At 33.5% G+C, this 22337-nt stretch overlaps 1 protein-coding gene across 3 annotated transcripts in view; it reads right to left on the bottom strand.

The window, feature by feature from the left end:
- Nucleotides 1-3497: 3497 nt before the first annotated feature.
- PTGR2 (prostaglandin reductase 2) overlaps nucleotides 3498-22337 on the bottom strand; it is a 53050-nt gene continuing 34210 nt past the window's right edge. For 2 of the 3 annotated variants that reach the window (XM_051977630.1, XM_051977631.1), the window contains 7 exons: nucleotides 17847-18038; nucleotides 15517-15687; nucleotides 14245-14454; nucleotides 10067-10188; nucleotides 9187-9274; nucleotides 4857-4896; nucleotides 3498-3893 (listed from right to left, as the gene is read on the bottom strand). In XM_051977630.1, coding sequence (XP_051833590.1) covers nucleotides 3829-3893; nucleotides 4857-4896; nucleotides 9187-9274; nucleotides 10067-10188; nucleotides 14245-14454; nucleotides 15517-15687; nucleotides 17847-18038 — 888 coding nt within the window. In that variant the 3' untranslated portion in view covers nucleotides 3498-3828. Of the gene's footprint in view, nucleotides 3894-4856; nucleotides 4897-9186; nucleotides 9275-10066; nucleotides 10189-14244; nucleotides 14455-15516; nucleotides 15688-17846; nucleotides 18039-22337 lie in introns of those variants that run through there. The other variant, XR_007950646.1, reaches the window with a different exon arrangement.

Consider the following 22337-nt stretch of genomic DNA (forward strand, 5'->3'; position numbering starts at 1 on the left):
CAGAGAATGACGTAATAAAGGAGGAAATATTTCCCTGAAGTATTAAAGAAGAAGCTAGTATTTTTGTTGTTATTATTATATCTTCAAAGTGAATATCCCTTTGTAAAAGCTAATTGATAATTGCTTAAATGGAATTGGAGTTTACTAAGTCTCTCTTGGCTAACGGTGAAAGGGGAGCATAACTGGCCTTAGAAAAGACACCCATAGCCTCTCAGAATGTCTCTAGTCCTGAGGAGAAGAACCAGACTGATTCTAGGATGGCAAGTCCAGAGCCAGAATATATTTTCTACTCTGCTGAGACATCATTTTTTATTTTAGCTTAAGTGTCATATGTCAACTAATGACAACTTTATTTCTTATAGCTGCATTAGAATATTTAGGTATTTAATTATATATTTATATATGTTATATAATATCATATAATAACTATATATAATAATAATAATAAAATATTAGAATATTTAGATAATAAATCTGGTATTAAGCCTTATTAAAATAAAGTACTAGAAGGAGGGGATATTTCAGACCATGAGGAAGATCTGGAGTCTACTTCATTAGAAGGGTTCAGGTTCCTTTAATAAAGTATATTGGCTCAGAGTTCTGCTTCAGTTGCTATTCAGAGTGATTTTTGTTCCAATAATACAACATTTTATCACTTAATTTTTATACTTGATAAGTTAAATTTGGACTGTAATTTTGACAAGATTTGAAATATTGTTTTTTAAAAATACGACATTATTTTAATCGTGAACTTGAAAAACACCAACAAATGTGAGCATTTCCAAATTCAAAGAATAGAAAAGGAGGCCTATACATAAAAACACAAATCTCTTTTTGTTTCTTTTTAAGTATAATCCACACATTACTTCCAAAGTTGTACAACTTGTCTATTTTCCCTGAAGTCTGTTAAAAAATACTTCACGGGTATTCCTTTTTTTCTCTGCCTATTATTACTCCTCTCTCTCCTTTCCTTTCCCCATTAAAACCCTCCTTTGTAATTGACAAGCAGCCAAGAAAAACAAATATGCAAACTGGCGATGCAGAAAACCGTGTATCTCATGAAAGTATGGTCTTGAAAATAGCTTTCTAATCAATGTAGCCCAATGATTTGACATCATAGGACTAAATTGTCTTGTTTGACTTTTTTTGTATTCAAGTACATGTGTAAGGATTTATATTAAACAATAACAAGCATTTATCAATAGTGTACTACATTCTAGGAATTGTGCTTTTATACATAGAGGAGATAAAAACAGAAATATTGCAAATGCCCAGAAAAAGCTTACTTTTTTTGTAATTATGTAAATTAGTAGCTGAAAGTGAAAATTATTCATCATTTCACATGGTGACTTAAGAATTTAATTCTTAAGTTTTAAGAATGATATTGTTTAATACCTCTTATTCATAAGTAAGCTGTTTGAATGAGCGGTATTTTACAAATTCCCACTGCACCTTGTAAAATGATATGCTTACAATGGGTGTTTATTAAATATTCACCATCCATTGAATTATTTAAGAACTATTGTGTAATAATTGCATGCAGAATACTTGATAGCAATGTGAATTTTAGGTTTCTCAACTCAAGTTAGAGATGAATCACTACTCCTGAGGTAATCCTGATTTGGGGGACATGGTGGGAGTGAGGGGGAGAGAAAAGGGAGAAATATAAGAAGAATGAGAAGACAATATCCATCTGAAGAGATAAGCTGATAATAGAAAAAGAAACAGAAGTTGGGCAGAGATTGCCTACTAATGCATGAAAAAGCAGTAGGAAGAAAAGAGAGAACAAATTTAAACAGCAATTTCCAGTGGACAGAAAATAAAAAGCTTCTGAGGTGCTGCTAGGAGCTGATTAGAGAAGATAAAATCCTGCTATAAGAAGAGATGAATTACTCTTTTGCAATGATGCAGAAAACAGCTTAAGGAAGTAAATCTGGAAAGCTGAACACTGTAGAATTAGGTATGCTATTTCACTGAAAGAATGTAATGCAACGGTTTAGAAAAAAAATAAGTTTAATGCTGCTTTTGTTGCCTTAGGAATGTCCACCAGGAGAGTAGAGGCCTAGAAGAGGAATAGGCCTGCAGAGCAGGTGAAGTACAAATTATTTAAAGTCTGCAGTCCAGCTGTAAATTATCCTGGGCACATTAATATCTTGCCAATGCTTCACTACTAGGCTTCTTTGTATGCCCAATTTCCCCCATGGACAGAGTATACATTGGTGGAAGAATGTATCTCCTTTTATAGGTATACTGTTAACATTTTAATAATATGTTAATATGCAAACTTTTTTCTTCTTTTGAAAATATTATTTTATGATATTTTTGTGTGCTTCTCTTTATTGATTACTAAATATTTGATGTTTAAGAGTCATTTTGACTACTTTGTATAAATGAGAAGCAAAGCAAGTTGTAGGAGTATATCCTTCCCTATCAGCAGGGTTGTTGTTGATAAGCAGTAACCGCATGGCCAACCATTTAGAGGGACCACCCTAACCTCCAACAGGATGAGTGAGTCAGCTTCAGCCTACAGAGAGAAGCTAGAGATAATGAGGAAACTAATGCCATACCTGTGTATTATTTTAATTTTTTAATTAATTATTTTCAAACTTTGAAAATTTTAAATGGAATTGGAGCATACTAAATCTCTGTTGCCTAACAGTGAAAGGGGAACATAACTGGCCTTAGAAAAGACAGATTTTGCATGTGTATGTTACATAAAGACTTGTGTATACCCCTTTACTACATTTTATAAAAATTCTTGTAAAAATTCTGTCCCCCCTTCCAAAAGTTCTTTTAGTTCTTTTCAAATTATGTCTTGAAAGGTAAAAGAAAATATAATATTTCTGCTTTCCCTTACTCTTAATGCCTGTCATTTCATTTGTTTTTAAAGAAGGTGCCAGAGAGTTCTTGAGTGACCTGAAGCCAAATTACAAAACCTTAGCTTGCGTTTAGGACATTAACAATCTTAAGTCCTACTATCCACAGATGCAGTTCTGTGCCCTATTCCCAAAAGTAATTGAAAAATAATTTTGAATACTTTGAAGAACCACTCAGCTCAAGATAATTGGTAAAAAGATCTAACAGAAATTAGTGTCATAAATTAGGAGTCTAAATTATATATCACTTTCCCATTCATTCCATCTTATGTTTCAATGGATTTTCTACAAATTTAAAGGTTATCTTCATTGTCAGATTTTTTATTTTCTTTTTTTTTAATGACAATATAATGCAAAATGTGGGTCCCAGGGGAAGTACACTTAGTAAGATGTAATTGTCACAAAATGTAACCAGAATCAAAAGGCAAATAGCTATATGTTATGCCCCAATAAAACCTTTATACAATGTTCTTAAAGTACTTAAAGACTTGAATTTGTTTATCTTATTTAAGACATAACACAACTGAAAGATCTAAATACTATCAAGGTTTATGCCAATAATTAGCACTGAATTAAAAATGAAAGATTACCTGAGATTGTCCAAAAGATCCTTGTATAAAGTATCTTTTCAAATATTATTTTATTCAGAACACTACAAAGTAGCACAAAAATATCAAATACAAACATCATATATAATGCAAGTTCCTGAGGAGGAGGGGGATGAAAAATGACTCATCCTGACTTTTGTTATATTATAGTTAGTTATACATTAGATTTATTAAGTTGGAAGCTAATATCAGTGCTGCAGAATAGGAAATAAAATGATACAAAATAAAAGTTAAATTAATATTGTAAATCTATTAGTAGATTTCAAAATCTCTCTTGTTGAAGTTGAAAAGAAATCTATTTGATGTTCTTGTTCATGTGTAATCCGATGAAGGGAGAAAGATTTTTATTCAGAAATATGAACTATTTGTTTCCCAATATTGCCTCCTGTCATCATAGATTGGAAGGCAACTGAAAAAAAAAAATAAATTATCTTGAATAATTAATGTCAGTTATATAATATCACCAATTATATAAAAATTATTGTAATAGCTCGAAATAACATAATATATCCATATATTGAAATGGAGTTTTATAATTTTAAATGGTGTTCTAAATTATATCAGTTTGGAAGCGTACAAATTAGTCCAAATCAAGGTAAGAAATGACTTAAACATTGATACCTGCACAGAAAATGTCCACCTGTTACTAATTATATTCATTCACTGTAAGTTCAGGATAAAAAAAAAGTGAAAAAAAAAAAAGATTTAAAATAATCCCATATGAAGAACATAAATAACAATGATTATACAAGATGAGAAAATTAAACTAACATCGGTTAATTTAAAACACTCAGGATTTTGTGTAAATATGATATTTCAGAAGAATAGTTGTTTTTACATTCCTGACAATTATGATTTCTCCTAAGGCAAATATAATTCATATTTTCAAAATGGAAAATAAAAGATTTCAGAAAATAAAAAGGTTTTAAGTAAAACAATTCTAAAATAAATTTTATTGACTAAGCACATGTGACACAAGAGAATTTTGAAAACTATGTATGTGGGGACAAAACAAATCTATTTTCATGAGAACTAAATATTAAAAATGTTTCCCAATCTGTGAAAAATAGATAAACTGTGAAATGTACTCCCGATTAATTCCGTAAAATGTATGTGGCACACAAATTATTTGAGAAGTTCAAGAAAGAAACTTATAAAACAGGACAGTAAAGAGAAACATTCCTCTTAAATTTATTATTAAGTTGAATTTTTGGTAGAGGTTGAATAAGTTCATATTTCATTCAAATTGTTGTAGTATGGCCCAGAAAACAAAACCATTATATACAACGCAGATATAGAAAGGAATGTTTGTTAAAGTACTGTTTCAGAATGAGAAGATAAACTTCAATTTAAAAATTTCTGATTCTCTTACCTCCCATGTTTTCCAAGCCACTGATGACTGTTTCTCTGATCTACAAATCAGAATAATTGGAATTAATTTTCCTCCTTACTTTGCAAAAAACCCCAAAAAACTATTTAGACTTCCCCTGTTTGAGAAAGTAATACTTCTAATATGCAATAGATGGTGGATAAAGGCATATTTTATACTTTTATTTTATTTATGGAAAATATGTTTTTATGAATGACATCAGTTTTTCTCTATCAACTAACATTATAGTTTTGTTTCTTCCCCACCTCATACTCCCAAGTTTTTTTTTGTCAAACAAATACGATTTAACTTTTTTTAAGTTGGAAAATTTAATGAGTCAATGGTTTGCAATATTCAAAAACCTCATATATGTATAACATGACTATTCTTTGATGATTCTAAACATGGCAGTATTCAATACTTGCAATATCACACATAGGAAAGAAATCAATTATGTCATTATTGTTAACTACATGTTAATGCAGAAGAAATAACAAACTTTTATTTTTTTTTTTTACCAAATTAAAAAAGCCACAAACAAAACACAATTTTTTATTGTTATTCAATCATTTTCAGTTGTGTTTAACTCTTCATGACTCCATTTGGGTTGTTTTTTTTTTTTTTTTGGGGGGGGGAGGGGGTTGTGGCAAAGATACTAAGTGATTTGCCATTTCATTCTTTAGTTCATTTTACAGCCAAGGAAACTGAGACAAATGGGGTTAAATGACTCGTCCAGGATCATGCACCCCACATTCCTCTCTCTTCCCCATTCCCACCCCCAAATGACTAAGAAATTAACTGATTTATTCTGAATAGGTTCCTTCTAATTTCCGGTCTCCTTTCCCTCCTTTAGACTAGATGATCATTAAGAAATCTCTTCTACCTAAAATGCTTTCTTTGATGCACCTGCCCTCTATAATTATACAGGTAGAAAGACTATGGGAATGGAATATTGCATATACCACCAGATTCACTGGGTTGTTTATGTTGAATCACTTTTCTCCTTCCCCCTCTCCCTTATTCTTTATTATAAGGCATAACTCCCTGGGTAGGAGGGTGATAAAGGGTATATTAAAAAATGATTTGATAGTGAAACAAAAGAAAATTTTAAAAAGAAATCCTGCCATGAAAAAGATTTTTTTTTTAAATATTTCTGGCACTTACTGCTTCTTCTCTGTTTCTACTGCCACCTGAAGGAATGCAGTATAATAATGTGGAGAAGAATAAAGATCAGAAATACCAAGCTTTGACTCCCTACTTTAGAATAACCAAGTCTCAGATATGGCATGTGGAGGATGATATGAGTATCAATTCACAGTGGATCTTTCAAAATAAACTGGTAATGATAAGCAAGAACAACACCAGAAACATCAGGGCCACAGCACAGATGAGAACACTTTCAGCAGTCACCAATCTATTCTGCTGAATATTAGAGCTATCAGTATAGTAAGATAACTAAAAGGTCATTACCAGAGGGAGAGTCAAGATAGTGGAGTAGCAGGAAGAAGTACAATGAGCTCCTCAAGCACCCTCCTCTAACTTCTCTAAAAATATTAGGAAAATGCATAGGATTGACTATACATATTTGTACTGGATTTTATTTTTCTTTCTTTCTCCATGGGCAGAGGGAAGAGGAAGAAAATTTGGAACTAAAAATAAGATTTTTGAAGAAGAAAAGAAAAAGATGTACTAGATTGAATCCTGATTGAGAAACTGGAGAAAAAAAATTTAAGACAGTCATTCTGCAAGCCCATGCCAAACAGAAGTTTGCAGACACCGGAGTTTTGCTCAGATGTACACTATTTGAAACATTCCATTGTGGAGAATTTAGGAGTATTCTACTGCAACTCTACATGTATGTTACTTAGACTCACACCCAGGTTAGAAACAAACAGAGCTTAGACCAGTAAGGGAGTAATCAGACTTCACCCTGAATCAGGATACTCAAAACTGAGCAAGACAGAGATTAGAGAGTATTTAATGATTTATTAAATGGAGAGATATACTGGGATCAAAGTGGATGCATGGTTTGGTCCCAGGGCTGAATGAGACTATCCTCTCCAAGAATCTAGCAAACAATGAGAGTTCTCAATGACATGGCTCAGACACAGAAGGTAGACTGAGACAGGGGCGGAGTCAGGGTGCTGAGGGCAGGGGAACTGGACTGACAGGGTGGGGTGAGCCACTGGAGATGGAGATGACATAATCAGGAGGAGGCACCTTGGACTTGGGGAAAGGCATCTTGATAGGACAGTATCTGATATTCTAATAGCTTGGGATGGGGAGAGGCTTTCTGATGTTCTATCAAGTATTCTGATAAAGAGGGAGGAAAGGTTTTGGAGAATTGAGAAGCAGGGAAACTGAGGCAGGACTGAGTCAGGATAATTAGGGAAACTGAGTCAGGATAATAAAAGAGAACTGTGGCATAACAAGATTCTAGAATAACTCAGTCCTCAGTACCCCCAAGAAAGTAGCAATAGGACTAACCCACACCTTTCCTACAAAACTAAACAAAGCTTAGCCCTAAAACCAAAGTCAGGAAGCAGGCTGGAAGAATGAGCAAAACAAAAAAAGAATCCCACAATAAAACGCTATTATGGCAAAAGAAATGCTCAAGACATAAATCCAGAAGAAAAGTATGATTCCAAAATGTCTATAAGTAGAGCTTCAAAGGAAAACACAGCTTGGGCATAAATTCAATGAGAATTCCTGGAAGAAATTAATCTAGTTTTTTTGTTTGTTTGTTTTTTACAAAAAAAGATTAAAATATTTTTATAAATGAGAACATTAGAGGAAAACAGACAGGTAGAATATTATTGTTTGGTAAGAAATGATCAGCAGGATGATTTCAGAAAGGCCTGGAGAGACTTACATGAACTGATGCTGAGTGAAATGAGCAGGGCCAGGAGATTATTATATACTTCAACAACAATACTATATGATGATTAATCCTGATGCACCTGGCCATCCTCAGCAATGAGATGAACCAAATCAGTTCCAATGGAGCAGTAATGAACTGAACCAGCTACACCCAGTGAAAGAACTCTGGGAGATGACTAAGAACCATTACATAGAATTCCCAATCCCTATATTTTTGTCCGTCTGCATTTTTTATTTCCTTCACAGGCTAATTGTACACTATTTCAGAGTCCAATTCTTTTTGTACAGCAAAATAGCTGTTTGGACATGTATACTTTTTTTTGTATTTAATTTATACTTTAATATATTTAACATGTATTGGTCAACCTGCCATCTGGGGGAGGGGGCTGGGGGAAGGAGGGGAAAAATTGGAACAAAAGGTTTGACAATTGTCAATTCTGTAAAATTACCAATGCATATAACTTGTAAATAAAAAGCTATTAAAAAAAAAGAAAGAAAGAAACCCAATCTAATAGGAGCAGACAACTTGGAAGGAAAGTCCAATGGCCTCTAATCATTAATATAGTCTATAATTAAATAGTAATAGTCTAAATCAAAGCTTCTTAAACTGTGGGTTGTGACCCCCAAAGAGGGCATGTACCTGAATAGGAGGGCCATGAAATTATGATTTATTATCAGGAAATGTTGGATTTATATACCTATTTTGTATATTTACATATCCGTGTGGCTAAAAATTTCTCAGGCAAAAAGAGGTCTCAGGTAGAAAAAATTTAAGAAATCCTGTCTAGATCAGAGGTGTCAAACATATGGCTCACAATAATTCTAACACTTCCTCTGAACTAGATTAAAATGTAATTGAGGAATGTTTAACAATAAAATGTAACCCAGCATGGATTTGTTAATTTCTGGTTGGTTTAAAATAGATGGAAAAAATTCAATTTTGAATGGATGTATATAGTTGGGAAATAGGCATTTTAATAGGAAATACTATTTTAGTATTATTATGAAAATGAATTTGATCTCAACAACCCTCTAAAAGGTTTTGCAGATCCCAAAAGATCCATGAGTAACCCTTTAAAAATCCAAGATCTAGAATTTTATTCCAATCATATCTCAGTATTGGAATCCCCTCAGAACCAAAGTAATATAATCTTCATATCAAAGTGGGTTTTATTTAATTTATCTCTAGTGAGCAAACAATACTTATCTCACTCCACTTTGCATTTGCTTCTTTGGCTGATCTCAATTCCGAATAAGATGCTCCTTGATATTCCCCACAGCACATCCCCCAACCTTTCCTTCCTCCTCTTCTATGCTCTCTCGCCCCATTAGATTGGAAGCTTCTTGAAGACAAAGAACTGTTTTTTTCAAACTACACAGAAATTCAGGCTGACCACATTTAACTAACAAGATAAAAAGAATAAATTGATAAGGACATAGGATCAAGTCCTACCTTTAATTTTCCTTCTTTAAACCACTGACTCAGTTGTAGAATTCCAGACTCAAATTTGTCCTTATAATTCAATACCATAAATCTTTCCCTATAGAAAAATAAGACAGCAATCTAAAACAGGAGAAAAGCAATTAGACAATTTCACAAGGTTGTGAAATCTTTTCATGTAACAAATTTCATGGATTAATCATACTTAGTTCAATCATATGTGGTTTAAATAAATATAATGGAAATAAATGACATTAGGGAGTCAATGTCAAAATCATTATCTGAGTTAAAAAAAAATCTATACTTCATGTGGTTTTAAATGTATATTATTTGGTTTCAACTCCAAGGAACAAGATGCCTCTCCCAGGATAAACTCATTATATCTAATCTTATTACCAAGATGCTAAATCAAGCCCTGATTAATATACTCTCCTTCCGCCACTTTGGCTGATTGGAAGGCTAGATGGTAGAGTACCAAGTTCTTCCCAATACTTTCCTTTATAAATAGCAGAAGTAGATTCTCACCTCCTCACTTCACTTTGCATCTGTTTCTATGCCTGGTCTCAATTCTAGGGAACAAGATGTTCTCCACTCCCAACACACACCCAAACCTTTACTCCCTCCTTTTGTATGCTATTTCTCCCCATTATATTGTAAGCTCCTTGAAGACAAGAACTGTCTTTCTTTTTATGAACTGTTAGTACCATGCCTGGCATATAGTAGGCACTTAATAAATGTTTATTGGGATGGGGGAACAGTTCTGGGCAAAAAACCTTATCTATATGTGTATATGTATATGAATACATATAAATAAATAAAATACATCCATAAGTATGTATGTATGTATGTATATGGTTTTAATATGGTGGTAAATAAAGGAAAGAAAGAATACCTGGTGATGTTTCTTGTTTTCAGAACTGACTCTACTTCTGGCAGCAATGGGGGAGGATAAGGGACATCCTTGTTATACTGAGAAATCTGGCCACACAGGATAATATGGCTGTTTTGATTCATCTATTCAAAGAAAATTGATTACAATCCCACTTAAGAAATAGATTTTTCTCTGTAACTACTGAATACAGAGGTGCTTTATAAAAAGTATGAATGTTTTCATAGAATAAATGTCAATGAAAACATCTTTTGAAGGAACCCTCCCCCCAAACCCTATTCTGTTAATAATAATTTAGAGGGTATTTTTTGGAGGCAGAGGGATTATCCACAATATTTATTTATGTACATGAAGTGATAAAGAAATGGATATAGAGAGAGGAGGTAAAATTTGCAAACCAGAGGAAAATAATGTAACATTAGATTCTATAACTCTAAGGAAATAGAAGTTCATTTTCCAGTATATACTTACCTTGAAATTATGCTAAACGATTTAGTTTAGTATATAAAAATTCATGATGAAATACAACAACTTTATGAAATATACAATATTTATCCATTTGGAATCATTTCAGTTTATTCTCCTGGTTTCTCTACTGGAAATGCTGGAAGCAGTAAGTAGAAATTGATAGTGGTAAGACAAACCCTAAGATAGCTTTGTTTCTTTTTGAGAAAACTTGAGTGAATTCTAAGATCAGCCACCATTTAGTTGGAGCTACCACATATATGCCTTTCTCTCAGTATGGCCTGATTAAATTTAATTCTTTTTTCTTTCTAACATATTCTCCATATTCTTTGTGACAATCATGAAAGACAACAAAAGTTTACTGATTATGAAGGAACAATTTTAATTCATTAACTTGGAAGAATGGGAAAAGGATTAAATTCTCTCATTTGATAGAAAGCCTTCCTTAAGGGCAGGGACTGTTTCATTTTTGTATTTGTATTCCCAACTCTGCAGGATTCCTGAAACCCAGCATCATGCTTAATAAATACTCGTTGATTAGCAAAAAGCTAAATGTTTGATACTATCTGCAAAACATACAGCTCCATAACCTTTCACTTCTTCTATTTTGTCCTCTGAAATTCTTGTTCTGCATAATTAACAAATTTATCTGCATCTTACATCTTTTTCTCTTATGTTATTTCCATCTTCTGATATTTATTGAGACCTGATATTCAATGACACTTCATCTAGGATGGGTTGCACTTTTTCTTATGTTCCCCAACTCACTGATCTCAGGAAGGAAAGGTCCTCATTTCTTGGTCCTCCTTTCTACTTTCAGACTGTCCCACTACTGTGGTCCTTTCTTCTTTTGTATAATTTATGATGGTTCTCTCTGGGAGCAGGTTTCTTGGGGAGGTATTCTGGAGGCAGCCTTAGTTTCAGTTCAGAGTAATAATCACTTCAAATGCAGCCAGCTGATAAAATCCAAACGTTTATTTTCTCCTTCCAAGTCTCGTCTCTTTCCTTGGGCCCAGTTAGCTTTCTTGGAGGATTCTCTTCCTCCTTGGTTCCAAGAACTCTTATTGCTAGTCCTTTGCTTCTAGTTCTGCCTCTAACTCAACTCCAATTCCTGGCAACTGACTGACTGACTGAAGCTCTTTTTATGCTCTTTTGGAGATATAAACTCAAAGATTGACTCCTCCTCTGAGAGTGGGATTATGGGAGGTGTAAATTTGGATATCTGATACTGAATACTGAAATCTCCCAAACGTGTGAACTAATGTGTGAACTAATGTGTGAACTGTCAAAGGTGTTAACTTAAGCACACAAGCATTGCTTCCATCAATTCCATTGAGTTATCACCTTGTTTCAAGTTCTGGCTCATAACACACCACTTGATCACTCAGCAAACTGGCCACATTTAAGAGTCACTATATACAGATTATCACTTAGATTCAGGTGTCTATTATCTACCAACCTTCCCCTCCCCCCCAGGATATTTCCTCCTTTTTTTCTCAATGAATTCAGTACTTGACTCACAGGCTCCTTTTCTGTCCAAGTTCATGCTTTATATTAAGGAACTCAACATGTATTTGATATTTATTTAAATACTGCTTAGTTTTCATGAGCCATTTCTTCACTCACCTCAATTTGATGTTTTATCTTGCCATTATCCAAATATATTACTCTTCCATAATGAGTAACTCTGACATTTCTCTATTTTATTCTAATCTTCTATAGTTACATATGCTTTTATGCTGTAAACCCACACCCCAAGACCACTCCTCTTTTTATTCCTCTCTTTTCTTATTATTAGAAGGTATCTTGTTTTCCAGAGCTAAGGTCCATCAAGCCAACTGTGCCCTAAGTTTAGCATAAAAACAATCTTTTCACTCACCATCAGGACAAAATTTGCTGCAGCTAAATCACAGAATTGGTTTAAAACAGCTCCAGGAGGTCCTTGAGTTCAGACAGGTACCTAAAGACTTTGGTCCATAAAACCCTGCTATGAACAGACTTTTTCTCACTTGGCAAACTTACCACTTTTACACCTCACTACTGTGGTCACACTTCACTGGTTGGTTCTTTGTCGAGGCTCCACTGTATGTATTGAAGGTTAGTCTTCTTGCTTTGGACTTAGAGGAGACCCTAGCACATATGTCTAGTTCTCCAGCAGAATAAAGAAGGCATTTTGCCTATAAACTCTGTGGCTCTTTGAGTTTTCTGCTTGTTTGGCTTTGTTTTTCAGAGTTGATAGTTGGCATAAAGCTTTTGCTCTAAACTCTGTGGCTCTTTGGTTTGTTTTATTTTGTCAGAGTTTAACAGTTGGTATACAACCTCTGTCATTCTGTTCATTTATTTTCAGTTTGATATGCATTACTCCTCTTAAACCTATCCTTCATGCTCATCATGACTTCCAGATTCTTCCAGTCTTCAGTACGATCCCAGGTCATTAGCCTTGCTCTAGTTACACTTTCCTCCCTCTCACTCATCTCATATATCCAGTCAGTTGCATGCCTTGTCATTTCCCCTTCTTCAATATTCTTTTATTCACACTGCTGCCACCCTAGTTCATTCGGGCCATAAGTACCTTTTGCCTGGATTACTGTGGCAGCCTCCCTTCCTCCTGTGTCTCTCCTTTCCATTCCAACCTCCACAAAGCTGCCAAAGTGATTTTCCGAAAGCACAAATCTGACAACATCATACCTAACCTCAATAAACTCTAGTGGCTCCTTATTACTTCTAAAATAAAATAAAAACTCCTCTGTTTTTCACTTACTGATCTTTATACCTGGTCTCTTCCTACTTTTCCAGTCTTCTTAACCTACAACTCTTCAGTATATTTTCAAGAGTCTAGCCATACTGGCCTACTTATAGTTCCTCACACAAAATGCTCATTATGCTTTTGCATTGTTGTTCAGTCATTTTCAGTCATATCCAACTTTTTCGTAAAGACACTGAACTGGTTTCCTGCTCCATTTCTTTCTCCAGCTCACTTTACAGATGAAAAAAATTTTTTTTACATTTTACAGTTTTACAGCTGATACAAACAAAGGTTATGTGACTTGGTTTATATAGCTAACAAATGTCTGAGAACTAATTTAAACTCAGGAAGATGAAGAGTCTTCTTAGATCCAGATCTGATGCTCTATCCACTGCAACCTAGCTGCCTTTGCTTTGGCTGCTCCCAAATGCCTAAAATTCATTCTCATCTCTTGAAAAGAATTCCCATTTTCCTTCAAGACTCAGTTCAAGTATAAGACTCATATTCTGGATGCCACCAATGTCGTTCCTCTCCCCAAACTACTTTGTATTTATTTTTTATATATTTTATATATTTATATATATTTATATATTTTATATATTTTATGTTTATGAACATATGTAATGTCTCCTCTATTAGAAGAGCAACATCTGTTTTGCTTTTGCCTGATACTTAGTAGATGATTAATAAGTGCTTGTTGACAATTGTCCTTTGTAAGAGACACAATTAGATACTGAACATAATTGTACTACAGAATACAATAATAAACTATCAGGCTGTTCTATCAGAGCAAATGAATTTTTGGCTGGCAGCTCAGAGTAACAAAATAAGTGTGCATGTATACACATATGTGTATGTAACAAAATAGGTATGTATGTATGTGTAAACATATATATATATATGTATATATACAAAATAACAGAAATAAAAAATTACTTATTCAAATTTATAGCAGGAACTCATCGATCACCTGGCATATAACAGTATCACTGATGTCACCACCAACATTGTCAAAGTAAACATCTATTCCAGATGGACACAGCTCATGGAGTTGGTCTGCCACATTTCCTTTCTTATAATTAATTGCAGCATCAAAGCCCAGTTCTGAGACCAAGATGGAGCACTTCTCATCTGTTCCACAAATTCCCACCACTCTGGAACAGCCTTCCAAATGGCCAATCTATAAGAATAAAAGTCTGAAAATTAAATGATTTTATATTGTTACACCTAATATGCAGAAAAGTTGTAAGCTGCTCAGGTCAGGTCAGAATTTTTAAACTTTTGGCCAAAGGCTATCACAAGATTTAAAGAGCAAAGCCAGGATATGATGCAATGTTTAAAACACATCATAAAGATTATATAGAGTCACTGTATGGATATACAAGTGGACATATTAGATGCAATTTTATAAAAGAAGTCCCAAGATCATTAACACATCACAACGCTACATGTGAACCTCAGTTTCTGAGCTTGAGAGGTGTCAAAAAAGCATTCAGAAAAAATTACACTTCTGTAAGTTCTCATTTTGAAGATGTGTTTATTACATTCATCTGTATACAATACAGATACTTAAAAATATGCCTAAAAACATGTTCTAAAGGTTACTCATGGATTCTGGAAAAAAAAATCAGATAATACAATCAGCAAACAAATAGTTTCATAGAAATAATACTTAACACAGTAATAACTCAAGTGATATTCAAAAGTTACAGTCACTGGGGACTAGACAGGAGCTCAGATTGACACTATTTGATTTGTTCCAAATTATGGCACAACAATTTAACAAAATTATGTGTTGTTTAGTTAACATTAAACTGAGTGTCTGAATTAAGTTCTTTATTTTCATCCCCATTAATTTATTGTTTATTTAGAATTTTTAATATCATCTAATTTATGATTTAACAGATTTACTTTTCAGAATATGAAATTACAAAGAGGTAGATTTTTTTTCTGATTGTTTCCATTATAGCATTCAATCATTTACATTTAATTTTGGTTTTTCTAAATTTCTAATAAATGGAAAACTAGGCCCCCAAATCAGTATGTTTATTTTTAAATAATGGCAGTAATATAGTTGGCTATTTATACATAACACTTCTATCATAAATATTTAGGCAAAAAATTGTGTGTTTTCTTAGTGCTTTTCAGTTTTATGCTTTTGCCTGAACAGTTTTATATTGAGACTTCAGTTATAAATGTTTCTTTTTAAAAATCAAATAAGTCAATGATAAGAAAAGTTTACCTGGCCAGCCAATGATCCACAAGCACCTGCAGCTCCACTGACAACCATTGTCTGGTTGGAACCAACAGTTATGTGACCTTTTTCTTTAATTCCAATTAAAGAAGTCAATCCTGGCATACCAATAGCACCCAGAAAGTAAGAAAGGTGTCCATCTACAAATTGTGGGTCTACCTAAAATAAAATATGCATATATTTTATTTCACCCTATGGAATTTTATTCCATAACATTTCAAACATTTATTACAAAACATTGGTGGAAATTAACCCTGTGTGATTTCTGGTAAAGTACTGATACTTTATAGAAACTAAAGCATAAAGTTTGACTGAAAGCAATATGGCAAAACAGATAAAGAATTGGAACTGGAAATCAGGAAGACCTAGTTCTGCCTATCACAATTGGCTGTACGACTATAGGCAAGTCACATAACCTCTCATTGACCATAAATAATCCTCAGACACTAAGCTGCCAAATAGTTGTTAATTTGCATTGGGGGGAGTTTTCCTCAGTGGAATACTATGACATGCCATCAAATAAAAATGGCAACATTAGAATATGGAATCTCTAATCAAAGCCTCAAGCCAAAGTTCAATCTCTAAAATGTCAAATGTTGTGGCAGTGGGAAAATAGGAACTCAAAGAAAAGAAAAGGTTCTATGTGTATAAATACATTTATGGTTGCATTTTGTAGTGTTAAAGAAGTGAACTGTAGGGGCAACTAGGTGGTGCAATGGATAGAGCACCAGCTTGAAGTCAGGAGAACCCGAGTTCAAATATGACCTCAGACACTTAATGTTTCCTGGCTGTGTGACTCTGGGCAAGCCACTTTACTCCAATTGTCTCAGAGAAAAAAAAAGGCAGATAAGAAATGAAATGAGTATTATTTGAATAAATGAACAAATTATAATATATAATAAAAGAAATAATTTCAAAGAAACTTGGGAGTACTTGAACTTATGCAGAACATGGTGAGCAGAATCAATGGAATAACTTAAAATATAACAATATTGGAGGAAAAACAATTTTGGAGGACTTAAGAAATTTAATCAATGCATTGACTTATCATAATTTCAGAGTACCAATGATGAAAAATCTCCTGACAGAAAGATGATAACCTAGGATTCAGAGTGAGACACATTTCTGGACATGATCAATATGAAAATTTGTTTTGCTTGATTATACACATTTGTTATAAGAATTTTGTTTTTATTTTTTAGTGGGGAAGAAAGGAAATATCAAGGAAGTGAAAAGAATGCTTAAAAATTTAAAAAAAAATAAGTTTAACCTCCAAGTTTCTGCTTTAGCTGCTCAAGATTTTTTTTTTTATTCTATATAGTTCATCCACTAATTAACTATATGATCTCGGGAAAGTAACTCAATCTGTCTCTGTTTCATTTTCCTGATCTGTAAAACAAGGGGGATAGAACTAGATAACCTTCAAATTCCTTACAGCTAAGATCAGATTTGTAGATCAATCACCACAATAAAATAATAACTTTTCACATTTACATAATAACATTTTCAGGTTTGGAACACAAGCCTTATAACCATGTAAGGCAAGTAATACAAATACTGTTAGTGGCTGTCACCAGGGCCAACATTAGGTAAACTGTGAAGATTTCAGGACTTCTTCATTGCTCTTTCTGGCACCCTACTGCTCCTTAAACACCTTTCCTGCCTCTGAGCACTTACTGTTCCCATGCTATCTTTCATCTATTTAGCTCTCAACTGCAACATTCCTCCAGTCAGCCACAGGCCAAGTTCCTGAACCTTTTTCCTATATACTTCTTTCAAAATTTATCTGTCTCCTAAATTAGTTCTTTAGAAACCTCCAACTTCTGCTAGAAAAAAAATCTAGTTGAGATGTATGCCACACTAATGCTGGTACACTAATCCTAATAATACATATATGTATTTTAACAGTTACCTTTAACTAATGATGAAAGTTTCAAGTTCTGAGACAAGACAACTGGTGAGTGAGAAATTAGGAGGAAGTGCCCCCAAACCACCATAAAGCATTTCGCTATTACTATGATGTCACAAAGGTCTCAATTCAATTTTAAGCATACTTAATTCTTCCATTATTTAGATAGTAAATGAAAGTCATTAACTATACTTTCAATGAAAACATAGCTAATTTTTATGTTATTCTTTATATAAATTTTCAGGCAATAAAAAAGAATGAAAACTAAGTAATCAATCAATTGTTGGTATAGATTTTGCTACATTTAATGAGTTAGCAGGCAGAAGAAACTATATGATTTCATTACTTTCTTGAGATTAAATAGAATCAAATGCCAAGGAAAATATACACACTCTTTATTAGAGATTACCTTTTCAAGGATCTTTCCTTCTAAAATAACCTTAGTTTGCCAGGGCCAATAAAAAGAAGTCACAAAATCGCCTTTAGCCAAATTTGCATATTGACTCTCTTCTATAATTCCAACTCCTCCACCATCAACTACTTCTGACAGCTGCCAAGGTTTTATATAGTCAGTACCAGTGTCTTCATTCATTCTACAACGCTGAAAAATGAAAAATTGATTAGAATTCTGAAAATATCGAAATCACCTGTATATATATATATTTAGAAACCATTAAAAAGGGATATATTGAAAGTATTGAGAAAAAATAAGATAGTGTTATGTGTAAAGCATCCCTCTGAGATATAAAACAAAATTTTATCTTGCCCTTTCTTTTGTCTAAACTATTGTCTATTTAAATAATGTCTCTTTAAAGGGTATCAGAAAAGCCTGTTTAGAGAATACAGAGGATTTTTAATATCCTCTGCTACAATTACATAATACGTAATTATGATTGTATTGGAACCATGAAGCATTATTATCTCATAAATCCTTCTAATACCAAAACCCAAAAGTATTTATTTTGCTTTTAATTGTCCTTCTTCCCAAAGCCCTTACTTAACCTTTTATCTCTGACTAAGAACTGTTTTCAATTCAAAATTCACTGCCAATACTACAGTTTTGGGTTTTTGTTTTTGTTTTTTTTTTTTTTTTTTTTTTGAGCTTATTTCTGGAGGACTTTATTGAACAATGCCAGAAAATTTCATAATAATTATAGCGAAATTTTATATTCTGCTTTAAGTTTTGCAAAGGGCTTTACATAAGTTATCTCTTTGGATAAATTATGAATTTAATGCCATTACTTTTTTTTTCACTTTTAAAAAAAATTATAGTTTTTTATTGTTAAAACAAATGAATGGGTAATTTTTCAGCATCAACCCTTGCAAAAACTTCGTCTCCAACGTTTCCTCTCCCTTTCTTCACCACCCGCTCAGCCCAGATGGCAGGTAGTTCCATACATGTTAAATATGTTAAAGTATATGTTAAATATGATATATGTATACATATTTATACAGTTGTCTTGCTACACAAGAAAAATTGGATTTAGAAAGAAAGTAAAAATAACCTGGGAAGAAAAACAAAAATGCAAGCAAACATTAACAGAAAGAGTATAAATGCTATGTTGTGGTCCACATTCATTTTCCAGTATTCTTTTACTGGATGTAGCTGGTTCTGTTCATTACTGATCAATTGGAAATGATTTGGTTCATCTCATTGTTAAAGAGGGCCACATCCATCAGGATTGATCATCATGTAGTATTGTTGTTGCCGTGCATAATGATCTCCTGGTCCTGCTCATTTCACCCAGCATCAGTTCATGTAAGTCTCTCCATGCCTCTCTGAAATCATTCTGTTGGTCATTTCTTACAGAACAATAATATTCCATAACATTCATATACCACAATTTATCCAGCCATTCTCCAATTAATGGGCATCCCTTCAATTTCCAGTTTCTAGCCACCACTACTACAGTTAAAAAGAGATATGCTAAAGATTAGCTATGACTATTTTTAGACATGTTATTCTTATTAAAAGATAAGTCTTTAATATTAACAATGAAAAACACAACAAAAGGGTTACTTCAAGAGTCCCCAGAAGAGGGCACTATTAAATCTTAATCAATTTTACCAATAAAAGGAACAGTTTCTAAAGAAGTTAAATATTAATAGGGAACACATTGTTCTAAACAATTTTTAAAATTTGTGATTTAAAAAAAATGTAAAGGATACAGGAAGACAAAGCCACAAGCTATAAGGCTTCTTTCTTGATTCTCTGAAATGTGACATGCCATAAAACATATATAAAAGATTTGATTACTCTCAAGCAGTCAGGGAAAAAATGTCATTGACAGTGCTCAAAGGAGTATGATTTATTCCATTAGGCAGTTCCACAAAAATCAAGGAAGATCTCCCATTTTAGCAACATTATAAAATAAGGCTTATGAAACCCTACCTAAACAGGAATTATTTAAGTGGTTTACTGATCATATTGTTATTCATCATAATGACCTCTGAGGAATAATTTTCATAAAATCATACAAATTATGAGATGGCTAACTAATACAAATATATAAAAACTTTTAAGTATGAGAATAATAGAGACAACTTGGACAGAAAGAAGGGACAGTTAAGAAGCTTCAGAAATACTACAAGCCTGATATAGATGCATGATATATTAATGATAAAGTGTTTCAATTATTAAGCAGAGAAACTAATAATACCTTTCTATCTTAGTGACAATTTCACCCCTCAAAAGGTGGAGGAACCTACAAGGAGAATTTCTATTCCAAATCTCATTCTTACTAACAGGGAAAACTGGTTACTGAGGTAGAAATAATGGGATCCCAGATAAAAGTTATCATTTCTTATGAGAGTTTGTGATAGAAAAGAGGAAATCTAGATATTATGTTATCAAATTCTAGAAAGAGAACTGATAGCCTCAGAGTTCAGACTGAAATATTGTATTATCTTTCTTTTTCTCATTTTTTTCTATTTGGAATATAGCTAAAGAAGAAAATTGTTTTGTATGTTTAAACATATTTGTAATAGGTTTTATTTTTCTTGACTTCCCTTATAGAGATGTGGGAATAATAATAGGAAGGAGAGAACTCAAAATAAAATAAAAATGAATTAAAATTTTTAAAAATAGTTAAATCTTGAACTCTCAGAACAAAAAAATTGCTAGGAATATTAAAACTTAGACTCTGAGGATGATAAGGAAATTTCAGGACAACAAATTGTTTGTTTTTAATGTTACTTTGAAAGAAAAAAGGGAAACAAAGAGAGGAACCTTGCTTGGATGGATGAGAAAACTGAAAACAGAGAAAAGACAGAGCTGATCAATTCTTATTTTATTATTTTATTTCTCTCTGCAGAGAATAATCTTCACATTAAAAATGACAGAACAAAACTAACAAGGAATTAATATCCAAGATAAATAAGAAGAGAGTAAGACAGTTCCTAGCTTTCTTAGATTAAGTCCAATGACTTGGTCCAGATAATCTGAAAGATCTGCCAGATTTGACTATTGAATCACTATCAGTGACATCAGAAAAGCCATGGAAAATGAGAGAGGTACCAAAGGATTGGAGATGGACAAAAACCTAGATTTTTAAAAAAGGGGGGGGAGGGCAGCTAGGTGGCATAATGGATAAAGCACCAGCCCTGAAATCAGGAGGACCCAAGTTCAAATATGAGCTCAGTCACTTAACACTTCCTAGCTGTGTGACCCTGGGCAAGTCACTTAACCCCAATTGCCTCAGCAAAAAAATAAATAAAGAAAGAAGAGAACAGAGACTGCAAACTATTTACAAAGTCCCCAAATGGTGGGACTTTGATGCCTAAGGAAGTTATTGAAAGGATCATTAGAGAAATGATTGGCAATTATTTAGAAAAGATGAAATTATAGATATTTTAATAATCATTGTGTGTTATTATTGCCTTTAGGACAAATTTATCATTGGATGCCTCGAACATAGTAGATGCTAAAAAAATTGAAAATGGAATTGGAAAAAGAAACAAAGATCTAGAAGAAAAACAGTTGTTGCTGTTCAACTTTCATTCTCAAAGAGAGCCAATGATATCATGTGGTGGTCTCTTGATTTGCTTATGAATTGGGTTTAAGTGTGGCAGAGCTGCACAAGTTGTCAGCCTCAGTCTCTCCTCCAAAGTCAGTGAGTCCAGTGGCAAGACAAAAGTCAGTGATTACAAAGAGATAGCATGGCTTTATCAGAAACAAGTCTTGGCAGACTAACCTTATTTCCTTTTTTGAAAGGATTACTCATATAATGGATGAAGAGAATGCTATAGACTTAATTTACCTATATTTTAGCAAACCTTTCAATAAAAGTTTATCTATGTGGAACAGTGAATACAGCATCAAGTCCGGAGTCATAAAGACCTGAGTTCACATTGACCTCAGATTTTCTAGCTTTGTGATTCAGTTTGACTCATTTTCTTTTTCTCCCTCCTTCCCTCCCTTCCTCCCTTCCTCTCTCCCTTCTTTATTTCCTCACTCCCTCTCTCCTCCCTTCCTTCCTTTGTTCCTTTCTTCTTTCCTCCCTCCCTCTCTTCCTTCCTTCTTTCCTCCCTCCCTCTCTCCTCCCTTCCTTCCTTCTTTCCTTCCTTCGTTCCTTCCTTCTTTCCTTTCTCCCTCCCTCCCTCCCTGTTTTCCTTGTTCCTTCCTTCTTTCCTTTCCTTCCTCCTTCCTTCCCTCCCTCTTTCCCTTCCTTCTTTCCTTCCTTCCTTTCTTTTTTTCCCCTGAGGCAATTGGGGGTAAGTGACTTGCCCAAGGTCACATAGTCACACAGCCTGGAAGTGTTAAGTTTTACTCATTTTCTTATCTATTCTCCTTTAAGATTCAGCTCAAGGGCCACCACCATTATACCATCCTTGGTCTCCCCAAATTAGTGTTTTTCCCACTAAGGCTTCCTTCCATTTATATGATATTTGTTGTATATGA

The sequence above is a fragment of the Antechinus flavipes genome, chromosome 2, assembly GCF_016432865.1.
Source record: "Antechinus flavipes isolate AdamAnt ecotype Samford, QLD, Australia chromosome 2, AdamAnt_v2, whole genome shotgun sequence".
Taxonomy (NCBI): Eukaryota; Metazoa; Chordata; class Mammalia; order Dasyuromorphia; family Dasyuridae; genus Antechinus; species Antechinus flavipes.